Source organism: Haliotis rubra, unplaced genomic scaffold (assembly GCF_003918875.1).
Source record: "Haliotis rubra isolate DU_JTF1 unplaced genomic scaffold, ASM391887v1 Scf472, whole genome shotgun sequence".
Taxonomy (NCBI): Eukaryota; Metazoa; Mollusca; class Gastropoda; order Lepetellida; family Haliotidae; genus Haliotis; species Haliotis rubra.
Window position 1 is genome coordinate 489,862 of NW_025767160.1, and position 19,448 is coordinate 509,309.

A 19,448-nucleotide genomic window follows, 5' to 3' on the forward strand; every position below is an offset into this window, starting at 1 on the left:
AGTTTATGACGCTGACAATCACGATATTTCCAGATGTCATCAGTTAGTCCAGGTCTAAGGCAAGGGGTACCGTATACCACTTCCACACTACCACTCACATACAGATAATGATGAGACAATGTCAGACACATGTAACCATGGTAATCTAACATAATAGTTAATGAGCCTTACATGTTTCCATCTGAATGTCGTAAGGGCCAGCAAACCCATTGTGTTCATGTGGTCTCCTCTGGCCACCATGAGGGTCCATGCTCTCAACGTAGTACGCAGGCTCACGATCCATTGTCCAGGGTTCCTGCTTCTTTCTACTTCATGGTATTAAGGGAGGGTCTGATCTGTTTGGGATGTCGGCACTTGCAGCTCAAGCCTTGGACCTGGAAACCAAACATCATGTCTCATCCACAAGCAATACACAGAAACTAAGATGCACTGCGATATGTGGCCTTTCATATGATACAGAATACATACAGGTGTGTAGCACAATACAAAATACATATTAACCCTACCTTGTTAGTTGCTATTACAATAAATCTATTTTCAGCTGAAAACTTAATACTTTGTCATCGAATGGGGGGTTTGAATTTGTAAATTTGAAATAAAATCGAGGAAATCTGCAGATCAGCGGAAAATTGCCATCTCTGAATAATAGACTGAAATGACTTGCATGACAATGACTCCATTATTTCTTTGAAATTAAAATACCATTTTCAATTCATGGTTTCTCTGAGATTTACTTGATCTATGTTTACAGAAAACACCCTCATAACCAACAGTTTCTTCTTGTCCAGGTCATTTGTTATATTTTTATATCCCGTGAAAATCCAGGTCAGTCTTCAGCAACCCCAGGGATTTAAATAACTTTAAAATTGCTAGTGTACTCCGGTACAGTGGCACATGTAAAATCACTTGCCCTGATAATTTTTCCACTATACCGGCCGTTTTCTTGTTGATTTTTTAAATAAACAACATAATTAACATTAGAATATCAACTGGACACCGGTACAGTGTGATATACAAATTTGCTTGCCCGACAGAAAAAAACACTGGACTCGGGCGTCGGGCAACGGATTATTTCCACCACTGAACCCATGCATGTTGTAAAAGGCAACTAATGGGATCAGGTGGTCTTGCTCACCCATTTGGTTGACACTGTTCATCGTATCGAATTGCGTAGAACAATGCTCATGCCATTGATCAATGGTTTGTCTGATCCAGACTCGATTATTTACAGACTGCTGCCATAATCTGCAGTGTGATGCAGGGATTTACGGGATGCGAATTTCTGCGTCCCATACGCATAAAAATTGACAATGGACGCAACTAAATTTATTAGCACATCCACAGGGACACAGAAAAAGTCTAAATACCTTTTGTAAAAATTCCCATCAAGTAACAATGAGCTATCACTGAGTTTGCTACTAGCTGGGTATGGAATCATTTGCAATTTAATTTCTGTAACAATGTAATGATCATGATACACAATGGAATAACAGTATTAATAATAATATTCAAGTGTCTGGGACCCCCATTTTGTTGTCCAGGACCCCTGAAAATTAAGAATATGAGTCCCAAAGACCCTCAAATTCAGGACTCATGGTAAATCCCTGGTGATGTAAACCAACAAACAAACCAATCCAAATTTTTTTTTTCATCTCTTCCCCTGTTTATAAAATCAGAATACTTAAACTTCAACTTGTGTTGAAAATACCTTCATTTCCCTTACGTTATATCAGACATGGTTCCTCCAGCCCACACACAGTAGTCTTGGCAGTGAGTTTGTGTGGTACCCGTGAAGGTCCGGGTTAGAATTGATCTTCAGTAACCCATGCTTGTCGTAAGAGGCGACTAACGGGATCGGGTAGTCAGGCTCGCTGACTGGGTTGACACATGTCATCGTATCCCAATTGCGTATATTGATGTTCATGCTGTTGATCACTGGATTGTCTGCTCCAGACTCGATTATTTACAGACCACCGCCACATAGCTGGAATATTGCTGAGTGCGGCATAAAACTAAACTCACTCACTCACTAGTTTCTGTGGTGTCAATGATGCCAGTATCTAGGGGCTCACACCAACCCTGTAAGCACCACCCAATAACCAGTACATCAGGATGACACAGAATAAGGTCATACTCAACATACAACTTAGGGCTGTCGCGAGTAAATCGGATACCCAGGATGGGTGGGTCATGAGTTGGACCTGGGAACCCATCTCAATACCCGGATCTGTTATGATCACGTGACTAATGGATTAAACAATGGAATATGAATGTGAGTGAGTGAGTGAGTGAGTTGAGTTTTACGCCGCACTCAGCAATATTCCAGCTATATGGCGGCGGTCTGTAAATAATCGAGTCTGGACCAGACAATCCAGTGATCAACAGCATGAGCATCGATCTGCACAATTGGGAACCGATGACATGTGTCAACCAAGTCAGCGAAACTGACCACCCGATCCCGTTAGTCGCCTCTTACGACAAGATAGTCGCCTTTTTATGGCAAGCACATGGGTTGCTGAAGACCTATTCTACCCCGGATCTTCACGGGTCGGAATATGAATGTATATGTGAAGCACAATAGTGCAGTGGTAAGGAACTGCCTGTCACGCTGAAGACCCGGGTTCGATCCCCGGTGGAGGGACTAGGTTTGGGTCCCGAGGTGGGCACATTTGCGTAGTATCCTTGGACAAGATATTTAGATGCACATTGTGTCAGTTCACCCAGCTGTAACATGGGTACCCATGAGGATGTGCTGTCAATGTGAGTGTTTAGTTCATTGTGCCTAACTGGCAGCATGGCTGTATGATCCCCAGGGAGTTGAAAAGTTATCGGAAAGTACGATAGTGTCCTATGACTGGGGATAGTAATGTACGCAGCGCCGTGAGCAGGCAATGTGCCTGGATATGAGCGTCATATTAGCGGACTATTACTATTACTATTAATATGTTATTCTTTCATTGTTAAAAGGTTGTATTGTCTTTAAAGATTTAGACATAATTTACAGCCAATTCTTTTGAATATAATACATGGTTAAGATATTGAAAACGCGACCTTTTAGACTCTGTGCTGAAGAATACATTGTTATTTCTTGCAAATTTGATGTCAGGAATTAACATAACAGGTATCTGGGTAGGGTAGGGCAGGGTAATCAGGGAGGGGTACCCGTTTAGAAAAATTGGACCCATCCCAACCCTAGTACAAGTTAAGGATAATAGGCTCTGTTGTTTCAGAAAAGGAAAACAATATTGCAAAACTACTCCATGAATACTACCTGGGCCCTGTTCCACACACTGATCATAATATTAAAGGTCACACGCAACCAAAAAATCAAACATAATTAAAACACAATTATCACTTATTCATGACATATAATATACATTGCTGGTTATGAAAAAACATATAAACAAAATTATAAGCAACAATCGAAAATCAAAAGTGCAATATTTTGTACTTTGGTTTACTTCCCAAGAAACGAAGCAGCTGGGATACCAAACCCAGTCAGAGCGGGTGGGTGTGCACTCAAGTGTAACGGCTGGTTCATTTGCAGATCCCCTCACGGCTCATTGTGTGTGTATATATATATAGAGAGAGATGTTGGGATTTGTAAATACATGCTCATTTTTTGTGTATAACATTTTGCAATCAACAGACATCATAACATGTCATGTGTACAAGTATCACACCTGCCTGTCTGTGTAATTACATAATGTGACAGAGACCGAACTCGGGCCATAAATCAATGCGTTTTGTTTATGGTGTATAGCCTGATAGGTGTTAAGTTCAAATTGCATGTGGTCAGTGATCGAAGTTGTGTATTGAATATTGTCATTAGCAGACGGGCAGGCAGATACATAGGTGTCAATAAAACAGACATTGAGTTGTCTGTGACAACGACATATCGATATTACAGTTAGAAATTCTGTCAACGCTAAATAATGACATTGCTTTTAAGTATCGAACTGAAAAAGTGACTGGGTAAGAAGAACGTGTGGTGAAATAGACAAATGAAATTATATAAACAGTTAAATCGGTAATCTACTGTAATTACATATAAAAAGCTCGCGCCTGTGAAATATCAACAAAACATTTAGAAAAATAGCTCACACCAAAGCCTTCACCGAGTATTCACCGGACAACCCGCTTCCATGCTGCGCGAACCTATTTCACTGCGCATGTGCTATGAGCGCAGCCCAGCTGTTGAAACCACTTCAATTCCCCCAAGCGCTGTGGGAAAATTAGTGAATCGTTTGAACTACGATTTTGCTCGTTTTTTTTCATCATGTTATTTTTCAACTTTATAAGTTGAATTTGCATTTTTGATGATTTGTTTCGGTAAGTCCATACCGAAAAGGTAACAGAATCTGCAAAGTTGTGTTTTACGTTGCATGTGACCTTTAAAGAAAAGTGATCATACTTGTAGAGATACTTAAATCGAACGGTTAATAGCCAATACATATACAGTTTCTGACCTTTGACATCAAAATCAAGTCCATTTGGTGAGTTCAACTGTGATTATCACAAAAAGTTGGTTATTTTTCAAAACTATATCTTTGAAGTAGAAACAGATTGGACGTGAACATCTATCCGAAATAGTGGTATTATTTAAGTAACAATTTAAGTCCCTTAAAAAGGTTAAAAACATATCTTTTAAGCCTTCAAGAGTTAAGTACAGAGAATATTGGTTGATCATGTTCATCTATCACTGTGAAATGCCTTGCATCCTATACCGTGTCAGGAACAGTGTGTTTTCATATCGATCAAAAACAATTCTGGAAAACACTAGAGGTTAGAACCCGAAAAAACCAAATGGTAATGAATGGAACGTACTACCAGGCAAATGGCTGTGAACTAATTATACAAAGTTATATTGTTCTAAGAAGTTAAGCATTGTATAATGACTTAATAATATGACACTAAGTAATATATTTTTATGTGACGTCACAATGAACAATGACGTCACCAACGCATACCAGTAGGTGTACGGCTAGACCATCACTAACGCTAATGGAACTTTGAACAAAGTTACAAGTGGCAACGGTGAACATGTTAACTAGCGTATTGGTAATGTAACGAACATAAATATTGTCAGAATCTAAATGTTTCCTTAGAGATTGGTCAATGCGACCTTAAATACCATTGAAATCAGAAATCGTGACACATGAACAGGTGAAGGGAAATGGTCGCGTCTCTCTAATCTCGGTCCGTTTACCGTTCCAATAAAGAATTAAACTGTTCATAAATATTTACCAGACATACCAGAATTTCAAAATGTTGAAAAGGTTTGTAAAAGTTATTAGAAAAAGTTGTCGTGAGCAGACACAAAGTTGTAGCGGTATGTGTGGCGACCGGCTACAGTCGATGAGATCGATGACAGTGTTGACAGGTCGTGCTGAAAGTTTCAAGGGAAGCTCTCGACCCGAGGCAACTTCCGTGTTGTTGATCAAGTCCGTATTGTACTTTGATGTCTTCTGACATTCATACGTAATACTTACCTTAATTACAGCCAGCAGACGTGTCTTAGTTAAACACCTGTAATGGTTAATATGTGTAGATATCTCCACGAGTAAAGCCGAGATCCAGTAAGTGTCTGGGATGTTTTGGTATTAAGGGCGAGCTGATTGGCTGATAAACACATCCGGGTCAGGTCACGACACGAGCAAATAGAACCGGTTTGCGATCTCATATCACATAATGTTTACATGTTTTCCATAAGCGTGTTGGGTCTGGATTTCTTGGTGTGTGTAAATTTTAAAACACTCGCAAAATTCAGTTGCCTCCCATAAACCTGGATTGAAATCCACTTTCCAGTGAAATTGCAGTGAAAATAATAGTGCGTTTTCAAGTAACAATTTATAAATGGACTTATAGTCACTAAATGCCCGGCTATGTGTGGCCAGTGGCCGTGGAGATTTAAAAGAGTGAAAAATACGGGTTTTGGTAGTGTAATATGTAACGTCCATCCATGGTGTTCCATTTCGTTATGGTTAAAGCAGTTAAACAAAACTGTACTAACCCTGCCCCGACCCTGATATTGCTGGAATATTGCTAAAAACGGCGTAAAACTATACTCACTCATACTCGTTGTTGTACATTGTACTTGTCGAGTCAGTGAGTCTCAGTGGTGTATATTGCCTTCACTGATTTTATTGCTCTTGTATTATACTGCCTCTGAATTTCTACTGCCTCTCTGTTTTGTACTGTCATAATGATATTTTTGTCCTTAATTTGCATTGATTTGCAAAAATAATTCAATTTTAGAATACAATAAAATCACATTTCTTTGCTGTATGTTTGTTTCACACTAAGTTCTTTCGCGAACCGATTCGCAGTTAACTGTTAGTTTCAACTTGGGATCAGCACATTGCAATAGGTCTTACGACAAATCGTTGTAAACATATTCCTATGTTTACAAAGTTCCCTGGATCGATCTGTTTTATGTCTCACGAACAGTCTAAGATGTGTTGAAGGTTCACGTTTGGCAGTTCTTCAACATCCACAAGTTGACATGTATCACCTGATGAATTGACTGACTGATTATTAAAAGATTAATAGGCGTTCGGGCAACTAGGCTTGATGAAGGAGTGAGAATAAACTCCGAAACGCTGTTCTCCTTATATTGAAGAAGTTGACATCCATAAGGTCTCACCTGTTATGTGTATAGCTTGTAAAGGCCGTTAAAACATCCACATTGTTAGTTCCATGGTCCCACATTCGTGTGGATGTCCACAGAGTGAGGTCAGAAGCGCAGTGTGATTCTTTCTCACGACATAAATTCAAACTCAATCGGAAGTAAAGAAAACCAATTTTACTTGCCAAAACATGAGGTCTTCATACTATCCGTTCGATTTATAACTTAGCTTTTCACTTTAAGAATAGTGTCATAAACCTTTAACCTCCACCTTGCTGTTACTGCCTCTCTATCTATCTATCTATCTATCTATCTATCTCTCTGTCTGTCTGTCTGTCTGTCTGTCTGTCTATCTATCTATCTATCTATCTATCTACCTCTGCTTGAAAGATGATATGGACCGATTTATAATACCAAGATCCTGATTTCCCCACACTTCACCGACTCCACACTCAAACAATAATGTTTTAACCTTTAATGCCCAACAACTCAAATCCTTATTTGCTAGAGACAAGTGGTAAGAATAAATTTTCTTGTTGTGTTCCTCATAATAAATAAGTTGACATCCATAAAAATTCTCTTCCTGATATGAAGGTACATGAAAATCGGTCGAGAGTGCTGTTGAGAGCTCGAACACGCAATAAACTTCCTGGTTGTGAAATGACAATGGTCTGTCTTTATCAGTGTACAGGTGTGTGTTCGGGTACAGCTGATCTCACCGTCACGATCCCCACCCTGGGTACAGTTGATCTCACCGTCACGATCCCCACCCTGGGTACAGCTGATCTCACCGTCACGATACCCACCCTGGGTACAGCTGATCTCACCGTCACGATCCCGACCCTGAACGGGAACCGCCCAAATACACGTGTCCTATAATGTATTCGTCACTGATCTTCGTCTGGCTAAACGAAATGCGATCTCATTGTCGGTTACGGGCCGGGTACTGACGGATGGCGAGGTGTGTCAGTTACGGTAATGTCCTCAATAAACGTCCTCACTGATCTACATCGCAAGGCATGGCCACGTCGATGTAACATGTCTCCCCTATTATATCCATTATGACGCTAATCAGATATTACCATCGGTACTATTTAACCGCTCCGTTGATTTAACGTGTAGATGACGGTGGGAGCATTATCACAGTCAGTCCGAACTTCTGATTAAAATTCTATCACACGTCCCTTGCTTCCCAATGTTTTGTCCTTACCAGTGTTCGTAGGTCACAATCACGGCGGCAACATTGATTGATATTTTCGAATGACTTTCATGAAGTTACAGGAAGATAAAGTTTTGATTATAATAATAAAACTGTTTTCCTGATTAGTGAATTTTAATATGTCCATAGCAGTTTCACCATATTAATCAGAACACTGAGGCGGCTGGGATATACCCGACAACACATCATTGAATCACAACCCGAGAGGCTGGGATATACCCGACAACACATCATTGAACCAGAACTCGGAGTGGCTGGGATATACCCGACAACACATCATTGAACACACTCGGGTGGCTGAACACATCATTGAACTCGGAGTGGCTTGATATACCCGACAACACATCATTGAACCACATCGCGGAGGCTGGATATACCCGACAACACATCATTGAATCACAACTCGGAGTGGCTGGGATATACCCGACAACACATCATTGAACCACAACTCGGAGTGGCTGGGATATACCCGACAACACATCATTAAACCACATCATTCAGAACTCGGAGTGGCTGGGATATACCCGACAACACATCATTGAACCACAACTCGGAGTGGCTGGGATATACCCGACAACACATCATTGAACCAGAACTCGGAGTGGCTGGGATATACCCGACAACACATCATTGAACCACAACTCGGAGTGGCTGGGATATATACCCGACAACACATCATTGAACCACAGCTCGGAGTGGCTGGATATTCCTGACAACACATCATTAAACCACAGCTCGGAGTGGCTGGGATATACCCGACAACACATCATTGAATCACAACTCGGAGTGGCTGGGATATACCCGACAACACATCATTGAACCAGAACTCGGAGTGGCTGGGATATACCCGACAACACATCATTGAACCAGAAATCGGAGCGGCTGGGATATACCCGACAACACATCATTGAACCAGAACTTAAACCACAGCTGAGTGGCTGGGATATACCCGACAACACATCATTGAACCACAACTCGGAGTGGCTGGGATATACCCGACAACACATCATTGAACCACAATCGAGGTGGCTGGGATATACCCGACAACACATCAGCTCGAGTGGCTGGGATATACCCGACAACACATCATTAAACCACAGAACTCTCGGAGTGGCTGGGATATACCCGACAACACATCATTAAACCACAATCAGAGTGGCTGGGATATACCCGACAACACATCATTAAACCACAGCTCGGAGTGGCTGGGATATACCCGACAACACATCATTAAACCACAGCTCGGAGTGGCTGGGATATACCCGACAACACATCATTAAACCACAGCTCGGAGTGGCTGGGATATACCCGACAACACATCATTAAACCACAGCTCGGAGTGGCTGGGATATACCCGACAACCACAACCTCGGAGTGGCTGGGATATACCCGACAACACATCATTAAACCACAGCTCGGAGTGGCTGGGATATACCCGACAACACATCATTAAACCACAGCTCGGAGTGGCTGGGATATACCCGACAACACATCATTAAACCACAGCTCGGAGTGGCTGGGATATACCCGACAACACATCATTAAACCACAATCGGAGTGGCTGGGATATACCCGACAACACATCATTAAACCACAGCTCGAGTGGCTGGGATATACCCGACAACACATCATTAAACCACAGCTCGGTGGCTGGGATACCCCGAACACATCATTAAACCACAGCTCGGGTGGCTGGGATATACCCGACAACACATCATTAAACCACAGCTCGGAGTGGCTGGGATATACCCGACAACACATCATTAAACCACAGCTCGGAGTGGCTGGGATATACCCGACAACACATCATTAAACCACAGCTCGAGTGGCTGGGATATACCCGACAACACATCATTAAACCACAGCTGGCTGGGAAACCACAGCTCGGAGTGGCTGGGATATACCCGACAACACATCATTAAACCACAGCTCGGAGTGGCTGGGATATACCCGACAACACATCATTAAACCACAGCTCGAGTGGCTGGGATATACCCGACAACACAACATTAAACCACAGCTCGGAGTGGCTGGGATATACCCGACAACACATCATTAACCCACAGCTCGGAGTGGCTGGGATATACCCGACAACACATCATTAAACCACAGCTCGGAGTGGCTGGGATATACCCGACAACACATCATTAAACCACAGCTCGGAGTGGCTGGGATATACCCGACAACACATCACAAAATCAGAACCCTAGTCAAGTTTCAGTTTCCCTATTCAGCCCCGAGCCATACGTCAGAGGGAGGCGAGTTGTAGTTGCATTGTTGATGTTTAATGACTGTCGAGGCTACACAATTCAATAGATACGGCGTCGTTCAGAACATCCAGTGTAACAGGTGGTAACGTCATAAACACTAGTTAACTATTATGCAAAATATCCATTGGACGTCCATATGCATTATTTACACTTAATTGTCAATCTTCCTCTGTGTCTGTCTCTAATGATTGCGAGCGTTGACATTTGTTATTGTAAATATTCTTGGAAGGGGGTTTATATTCTTGGAGAGGGGTTTTATATTCATGGAGACGGGGTTTATATTCTTGGAGGGTTTATATTCTTGGTGGGGGTGTATATTCTTGGTGAGGGGTGTATATTCTTGGAGAGGGTTATATATTCTGGAGAGGGTTTATATTCTTGGAGAGGGTTTATATTCTTGGAGAGGGGGTTTTATATTCTTGGAGAGGGGTTTATATTCTTGGAGAGGGTTTATATTCTTGGAGAGGGGGGGGTTTATATTCTTGGAGAGGGTTTATATTCTTGGAGGGGTTTATATTCTTGAGAGGGGGTTTATATTCTTGGAGAGGGATTTATATTCTTGGAGAGGGTTTATATTCTTGGAGAGGGGGTTTATATTCTTGGAGAGGGTTTATATTCTTGGAGAGGGGTTTATATTCTTGGAGAGGGGATGGCTATATTCTTGGAGGGTTTATATTCTTGGAGAGGAGGGGTTTTATATTCTTGGAGAGGGGGTTTATATTCTTGAGAGGGGTTTATATTCTTGAGAGGGGTTTATATTCTTGGAGAGAGGGTTATATTCTTGGAGAGGGGTTTATATTCTTGGAGAGGGTTTATATTCTTGGAGAGGGGGTTTATATTCTTGGAGAGGGGGTTTATATTCTTGGAGAGGGGTTTAACACAGTCTTAACACTAGGAATAGCGTTCTGACATCATTATGTGTCACATAATGTCACAACATTAAACTGAACTGTATATTAGCTCAAAATTGAGTAAGGATCGATATTGGCGAAACTTCGATCCTTACCTCATAGGTTAAAAGTGCAAAAGCAACGTTTTGTCAGTTTATCCAACCTGTACTAATGTCTGTGATAACTGGGATTTATCAGACTTAGATTGGAAGGCGAATGACATGTTGCTCTACATTTCTCAAATTACATGAACGGTGGGGAGTCGTTTTGATCAGTTTACATCTACACATAATTTGTCCCCCTAATATCACATACAGTATTACTCACGTTAAGCAGGCACATTCTGTATTATTATTATTATATTAGGATTTTTATATAGCGCACATATCCACGCAGTAGTGCATGCTCAAGGCGCTGGTATTTTTTCCCTCGATCATTGGATGTCAATATCAACTGCACACCGTATTAGCAATCTCAACTCCCTGGGGAGTATACAACTCTTGCTGCCACTAGGCCCCGAGTTATTGTGGCTTTCTCATCCTAAATACACAGATGTATATATAGATATACAATTTGCACTTTGTTTTATGCGTATTTGTGTTACATGAAAAGGAAGGGGAAATGTATTGTTGTATCCTGTTGTATGATCTTCTGTTTACAAGTAATGTCTCTGTAATGTTCTATAGTGCGAAATGGGCATCATATATTGTACCTATGGGGGAATCGAATCCAGACGTTCGGCGCAACGATCCAGCACTTTGACTACTCAACCCACCGACAGGATGATGGTAAGCATGCCGACAAAGAATTAACAGTCGGTACCGACACAATATGTATAAGTAATAAACTGAATAGCTCTCGTCATATGGCAGGCCGGGATGGGTTCTTCACTTATATGTAAGCTAAGGCACAACATGTAAAGATCTACATGGGTACAGAAGTCTCCCCTGTCGATGTCCCCGCCACGACGTAGATACCACTTACAGAGACCACCACTCGCACCTGGCCAAGTCTTCAACTCTGTCGAAGGGAGTACTAGCAAGTCTAGACCGTTAAGATCACAGGCAGTACTTTCATTTGCAAAACCACCTTGTGAAAATATTGACAGGTTTGTCTAAAGTACAATCCCCACACATCCTACTTCGTTCATTGACGTCGCAAACATGGCCGCCAGTAATGCCGCAGTTGACCTGTTGACAATGGACTTGTGACGACATCTGTTTGGGAAAGTCTTTGTGTGTTCGTACTTCAACGGGTTTGAGTAGTAAATTACTCTGAAGGTTTCAAGGCTCGAATTTTAAACTCAAACTTGTTCAGGAATTGGAATACGGCCTTTTTTCATTGTCGGTGGTAATATTTGATCTAAAGGGTTGGGTTGTTTGCTGCGTTGTTGAACCGGTAATGCATTTAAACTTTGCAAAAGTTACTGCTGTTGAAATAGCTCCAAGACTTTGATGGAGAGCAGGTAAAATGTCCACGTGTGAAGAGATTGCACGCCAACCATTAGCCACACAGAGTCGCTGTACACCGGAATATCATCGATATGTCTTGTGCAAGTAGAATATTTTACCAGCATAATTCAAGATTTAAAAAAACAATCTTCCCTAATGTTTTGTGAACAATGCTCTTGAAGTCCTGGAGTGAGTGTTTTTTGTCCAGTCACGTTGTAAAAAATATTTCATTGCTCCTTATTCTGAATGTCAACAAAGAAATCTTTGAAATGACATGAACCCGTTACAATTTCCAGCTGAGCTTTATCACACCTTGCCGATGTAGCAACTGAACAAAATGATGCCGTTTATATATATCCTTTGGTCTAACGGTTCTTTAAGTTCAAAACATAGTAGCGGTCTAGACAGAAAGATGGGGACCATGAGCTGTCTTAACACATTATATATACTCAGAGTCATATGTGGAATTAGTTCAGATGAAGACATATATATTGTTTACTCGAGCAATGAAACGCATACTTGTACATAATCCAATAAAAGTTTTTTAGAGAAATGATTATATTCATGGCAACATTGGGACAACCAGTTAAAAGCTCTTTTGGAAGCTTTTCGAAGCCCAGTCGGCATTAGTGATATTTGCCAAGGAAGAACCTGCAAGCTCTGTTTTGAATTGCATATACAGTGTACTACTCTTTGTTCATACAAAACCTGTTTACCGGCCCCTCATAACAATATCGATTGAACAAGCGAATCGCATATGGTTGTATACATAACCTATATTGGGGGCACTTAGTCGACTGACAGAGTGCATGCACACGTTGACCTATTGCTGTTAGTACTTTAGTTCCTCATTGGGTCAAGGAAGCAATCTCGATGGCGCCGACTTTATTTGCAATCTACATTGATGATCTGGCTCTGGATGTACAGACTTGAAACTGTGGTATATGTATTGGTGACCATCTTGCTGCATGTATACCTAACCCTGTACAGCAGAGTATGTACCAGATGCTGCATGTGTACTTAACCCTGTACAGCAGAGTATGTACCAGATGCTGCATGTGTACCTAACCCTGTACAGCAGAGTATGTACCAGATGCTGCATGTGTACCTAACCCTGTACAGCAGAGTATGTACCAGATGCTGCACGTGTACCTAACCCTGTACAGCAGAGTATGTACCAGATGCTGCATGTATACCTAACCCTGTACAGCAGAGTATGTACCAGATGCTGCATGTATACCTAACCCTGTACAGCAGAGTATGTACCAGATGCTGCATGTATACCTAACCCTGTACAGCAGAGTATGTACCAGATGCTGCATGTATACCTAACCCTGTACAGCAGAGTATGTACCAGATGCTGCATGTATACCTAACCCTGTACAGCAGAGTATGTACCAGATGCTGCATGTATACCTAACCCTGTACAGCAGAGTATGTACCAGATGCTGCATGTGTACCTAACCCTGTACAGCAGAGTATGTACCAGATGCTGCATGTGTACCTAACCCTGTACAGCAGAGTATGTACCAGATGCTGCATGTGTACTTAACCCTGTACAGCAGAGTAGCAGAGAGCATGTACCACCAGATGCTGCATGTATACCTAACCCTGTACAGCAGAGTATGTACCAGATGCTGCATGTATACCTAACCCTGTACAGCAGAGTATGTACCAGATGCTGCATGTATACCTAACCCTGTACAGCAGAGTATGTACCAGATGCTGCATGTGTACCTAACCCTGTACAGCAGAGTATGTACCAGATGCTGCATGTGTACCTAACCCTGTACAGCAGAGTATGTACCAGATGCTGCATGTATACCTAACCCTGTACAGCAGAGTATGTACCAGATGCTGCATGTATACCTAACCCTGTACAGCAGAGTATGTACCAGATGCTGCATGTATACCCCTTAACCCTGTACAGCAGAGTATGTACCAGATGCTGCATGTATACCTAACCCTGTACAGCAGAGTATGTACCAGATGCTGCATGTATACCTAACCCTGTACAGCAGAGTATGTACCAGATGCTGCATGTATAACCTAACCCTGTACAGCAGAGTATGTACCAGATGCTGCATGTACCTAACCCTGTACAGCAGAGTATGTACCAGATGCTGCATGTGTACCTAACCCTGTACAGCAGAGTATGTACCAGATGCTGCATGTATACCTAACCCTGTACAGCAGAGTATGTACCAGATGCTGCATGTATACCTAACCCTGTACAGCAGAGTATGTACCAGATGCTGCATGTATACCTAACCCTGTACAGCAGAGTATGTACCAGATGCTGCATGTATACCTAACCCTGTACAGCAGAGTATGTACCAGATGCTGCATGTATACCTAACCCTGTACAGCAGAGTATGTACCAGATGCTGCATGTATACCTAACCCTGTACAGCAGAGTATGTACCAGATGCTGCATGTATACCTAACCCTGTACAGCAGAGTATGTACCAGATGCTGCATGTATACCTAACCCTGTACAGCAGAGTATGTACCAGATGCTGCATGTATACCTAACCCTGTACAGCAGAGTATGTACCAGATGCTGCACGTATACCTAACCCTGTACAGCAGAGTATGTACCAGATGCTGCATGTATACCTAACCCTGTACAGCAGAGTATGTACCAGATGCTGCATGTATACCTAACCCTGTACAGCAGAGTATGTACCAGATGCTGCATGTATACCTAACCCTGTACAGCAGAGTATGTACCAGATGCTGCATGTATACCTAACCCTGTACAGCAGAGTATGTACCAGATGCTGCATGTATACCTAACCCTGTACAGCAGAGTATGTACCAGATGCTGCATGTGTACCTAACCCTGTACAGCAGAGTATGTACCAGATGCTGCATGTATACCTAACCCTGTACAGCAGAGTATGTACCAGATGCTGCACGTATACCTAACCCTGTACAGCAGAGTATGTATACCTAACCCTGTACAGCAGAGTATGTACCAGATGCTGCATGTATACCTAACCCTGTACAGCAGAGTATGTACCATGTACCTAACCCTGTACAGCAGAGTATGCATGTACCTAACCCTGTACAGCAGAGTATGTACCAGATGCTGCATGTATACCTAACCCTGTACAGCAGAGTATGTACCAGATGCTGCACGTATACCTAACCCTGTACAGCAGAGTATGTACCAGATGCTGCATGTATACCTAACCCTGTACAGCAGAGTATGTACCAGATGCTGCATGTATACCTAACCCTGTACAGCAGAGTATGTACCAGATGCTGCATGTGTACCTAACCCTGTACAGCAGAGTATGTACCAGATGCTGCATGTGTACCTAACCCTGTACAGCAGAGTATGTACCAGATGCTGTGTACCTAACCCTGTACAGCAGAGTATGTACCAGATGCTGCATGTGTACCTAACCCTGTACAGCAGAGTATGTACCAGATGCTGCATGTGTACCTAACCCTATACAGCAGAGTATGTACCAGATGCTGCACGACATGCACGACATAAACTCTCGTGGTCTGACAAGCCCGGGGAGATAAAACATGTGGGACGTTAATCATATAAGAATCGTTCACATGTCAGAGCTTGCCACAAAGGTTTGCTGATGTGATAGTAGTGATCCCATGCAGTGCGCAGCAATCGCTGGGTAAACACTTGGCTTAGATGCGGCGTTACGTAATCCAAGGGTTGGGACGCCCCCCGAGGAATGATAAAACATTCCCCGACTGTAGTGAAATGTAAAACCGTGAACCTATAAAGATCCGTCCAAAAGGCGAGTTATATTGTTCTGAAATTTACTGAACCGAGTGTTAATTTACGCCGCGGATGGTTCACCGTCTTCTGCTACTTGCAAATAACAGAGGCTGGCCCCGACAAACTAGAACAGAAGCGGAACCCATCTAGAGGACATGAGTCCTAAAGGTTTCTTGTACAGGGTATTCAACTTTCAATAGCAAACGAAGAGCATACTTTGATGCACAAAAAGAGAAACTTATTGCAGCAAGAGACAACCCAAAGAAATTTTGGAAAACATTAAGGCAATCCGGTTCAACCTCAAAATGTGACACCACGAATGATATAAGCAGTGAAGACTGGTTCAGTCACTTCTCAGGGCTTCAAACTGAGAATTCTGATAATGTGTTTGACTTTGATATCAATTTGGAAATTATCAAGGATGAAGAGCTAAACACATTAAATTGTGACATTACTGAAAACGAAGTCTTACTTCACATTGATAAACTGGCAAAATATAAGTCTCCTGGACCAGATGGTATTGCAATTGACTTTATTAAAACTTCTAAGACTCTTATCAGCAATTATTTAACAATGTTGTTTAACAGTAGGTTAAAGGTTTGGTGTGAGGAGGAGAATATTATTCATGAAGCTCAGGCAGGATTCAGGAATAATTATTCTACTACTGGTCATATTTTCTCACTTCAAACTATGGTACAGAAATATTCATGTAAGAAGAAAGGAAGGTTTCATTGTGTATTTATATATTTTTCAAATGCCTTTGATATAGTTAATCACAAAATTCTTCTGTCAAGTCTGAAAAAAGTTGGTGTGGTAAATTCTATAACATTCTTGTATCAATGTGTGTCAGAACATCTCATGGTCTTTCAAGTTATTTTGATTGTAGTATAGGTACTAGACAGGGTTGCATCCTCAGCCTTCAATTGTTTATTATCTTTATTAATCAGCTTATGGAAAGTATGGAGCAATTTGGTGGCCGTGGTATATTTATTACACCTGATGTTAATAATCTATATCTCTAATGTTTGCGGATGATGTTTCCTCAGTCTCGGATACTTTGCTTTCCAGCTTCAGAAGAAGGTTCATGGTCTTGAGAATATTTGTTAACTTACTGGTCAATATTGATAAGACTGAAGTTATTGTTTTCAGGAATAGTTGGCCCCTTAGACAGTATGAATAGTGGTTTCTTTATGGACAAAGGCTGGAAGTTGTTCCATACTATAGGTATTTGGGTATTGTATTCACTCCAAGGCTAGTATGGACTAACGCTCAGTCTATACTCTTGCTTCTTAAGCCAATAAAGCCCTTATGGCTATCTATAGATGCCCAAAAGAGTAGGTTATTTGTCATGTACGGATCTTTTCAAAATATTTGATGGTATGGTTAAACCTATTCTTTGTTATGGCTCAGAAATTTGGGGTGTCAAGCATTGTAAAATCATTGAATAAATGCAGATAAAAGCATGTAAATATTTCTAAAAAGCTGGCAAAAATACTTGTAACAATATGGTTCTTGGTGAATGTGGCAGATTCCCTCTTCAACTTACTTATATGTTAAGGGCAGTTAAATATTGGTGTAGAGTTTTAACTCTTCCAAGTTGTAGATTACCTCATCAGTTTTATGTAATGTTAAAGTCTTTGGATGAATCTAGACGCATGACATGGGCATCTCATATCAAGAATATTATATTTAGATTTGGGTTTGGCTTTGTTTGGATTTTCCAGGATATTGGAGATATTGATGGTTTCATTTCTGTTTTTAAGCAGAGATTGTCTGATAGTCTTTCACAAGACTGGTACTCATCCCTACATAATACATCCAAGTGTTCTAATTATATACTTTTCAAGTCCCTCTTAAATATTGAAACTTATCTCAGTTTAGATATTGCCCATATTTAAGAAATTGTTTGACCAACTTTAGATGTGGTAACTTTAAACTTTGTTCTGAGACCGGTAGATATGGGAATGTCCCTTATGATTTTGTCCTTTTCGCAAAAAAATATAATCTTAATTAATTGAAGATGAAATACATGTTTTACTTTATTGTAAAGCCTACCTAGATATAAGGAATAAACTTCTGGATAAATATTTGAAACATCCTCTATCACAACACAGTTTTGTCAACATAATGTCTTCAACAAACATAAATGTTATAAATAATTTATGCATATTTTTATATATGTAACTCATGCAAAATATATAACTATGAATATATTTTGGGCCAGTGGTCTAATACTAAGTAGACGCTTGCTTCTGTTTGCTTCTCATTCATACCAAGACACATTGATCTCGAATCTCATTTGAAAACTCAAGAATATGCTTCCAGTAAACAAGTATAATTTTCCCTTGTTCATTTCAGTGATTATGTCTAATTACTGAAAATTTCAGAAATTAGATATAACCACTGAGTGAAACAGGCATTAGACTTAATCACTAAAACTTTCAGTGATTATACATAATCACTGATTATACTTGCTTCCTGTAACATATATAACATAGAATGGGGACAGTGGAGTGCTATGTTTAGACGTGTACTATATCTACACAGGGTTCTGGAAGCGATACTATTGCATCTATATAGGCATTTCCAATATATTCTGATCCAGAGAGTTGGAAAATCTTCTGGAGTCTTTTTCTAAACTGTTGCCTCGCGTCTCACAATACATGTTAAGTTACAGGACGACCAGCAATCGCGTGGAGATCACCCTTAACCTGGATTCTCAGGACCATTTGCAGTTTAATTTGTCAGTGTGGTAAATATTACCATCTCTGTCCTTATTGCTATAATCACTGCTCTTGTCTTAGGCTACTTTTGACTTTGTACTGCTATTCTATTGTGTGCTGCCATTGGAATACATCTGTAGTGATTTGTATCAATTTGTAAACTTACTTACAACCCATCGCTTTGTTGTTTGTTGGTTTCACGTTATATTACAGGCTGCCTTTCCCGTTAACTATTAGTTTCAGCTTGAGAATCCACACATAACACTTTCAACGCCACAAGCTGGTCCTACTTTGTCAGTCCATCCACTAACATGGGAAGAAGGCGTGGCACCATGCATGGTCGTCAAGGTTACAACACAAAAAAATGTAAGAAGTGAACTCGGGACGACGAGCGAGTTGGCAATGTAAAAATAGTTAATGAAATAAAAAACTAAAGATAACCTGTAAAGCCTTGAAAAATACCTCCGTATAAAATGTATTTGGATATCGAATAATACTGATTTCTTGCCTGAA

At 41.0% G+C, this 19,448-nt stretch overlaps 1 protein-coding gene and 1 long non-coding RNA gene across 4 annotated transcripts in view; one reads left to right on the forward strand and one right to left on the reverse strand.

Annotated features, from left to right (window-relative positions):
* The window catches only part of LOC124290742 (transmembrane channel-like protein 7), a 30,388-nt gene extending 24,770 nt beyond the window's left edge, over positions 1-5,618 (reverse strand). For all 3 annotated transcript variants that reach the window (XM_046727549.1, XM_046727547.1, XM_046727548.1), the window contains exons 1-2: positions 5,493-5,618; positions 172-374 (exon numbers count right to left, since the gene is read on the reverse strand). In XM_046727549.1, coding sequence (XP_046583505.1) covers positions 172-283 — 112 coding nt within the window. In that variant the 5' untranslated portion in view covers positions 284-374; positions 5,493-5,618. The remainder of the gene's footprint in view (positions 1-171; positions 375-5,492) is intronic.
* A 6,055-nt stretch (positions 5,619-11,673) lies between these two features.
* Positions 11,674-19,448, forward strand: LOC124290741. The gene is made up of 2 exons (XR_006902021.1): positions 11,674-11,795; positions 19,173-19,448. It is a non-coding gene; the product is annotated as an uncharacterized LOC124290741 (long non-coding RNA).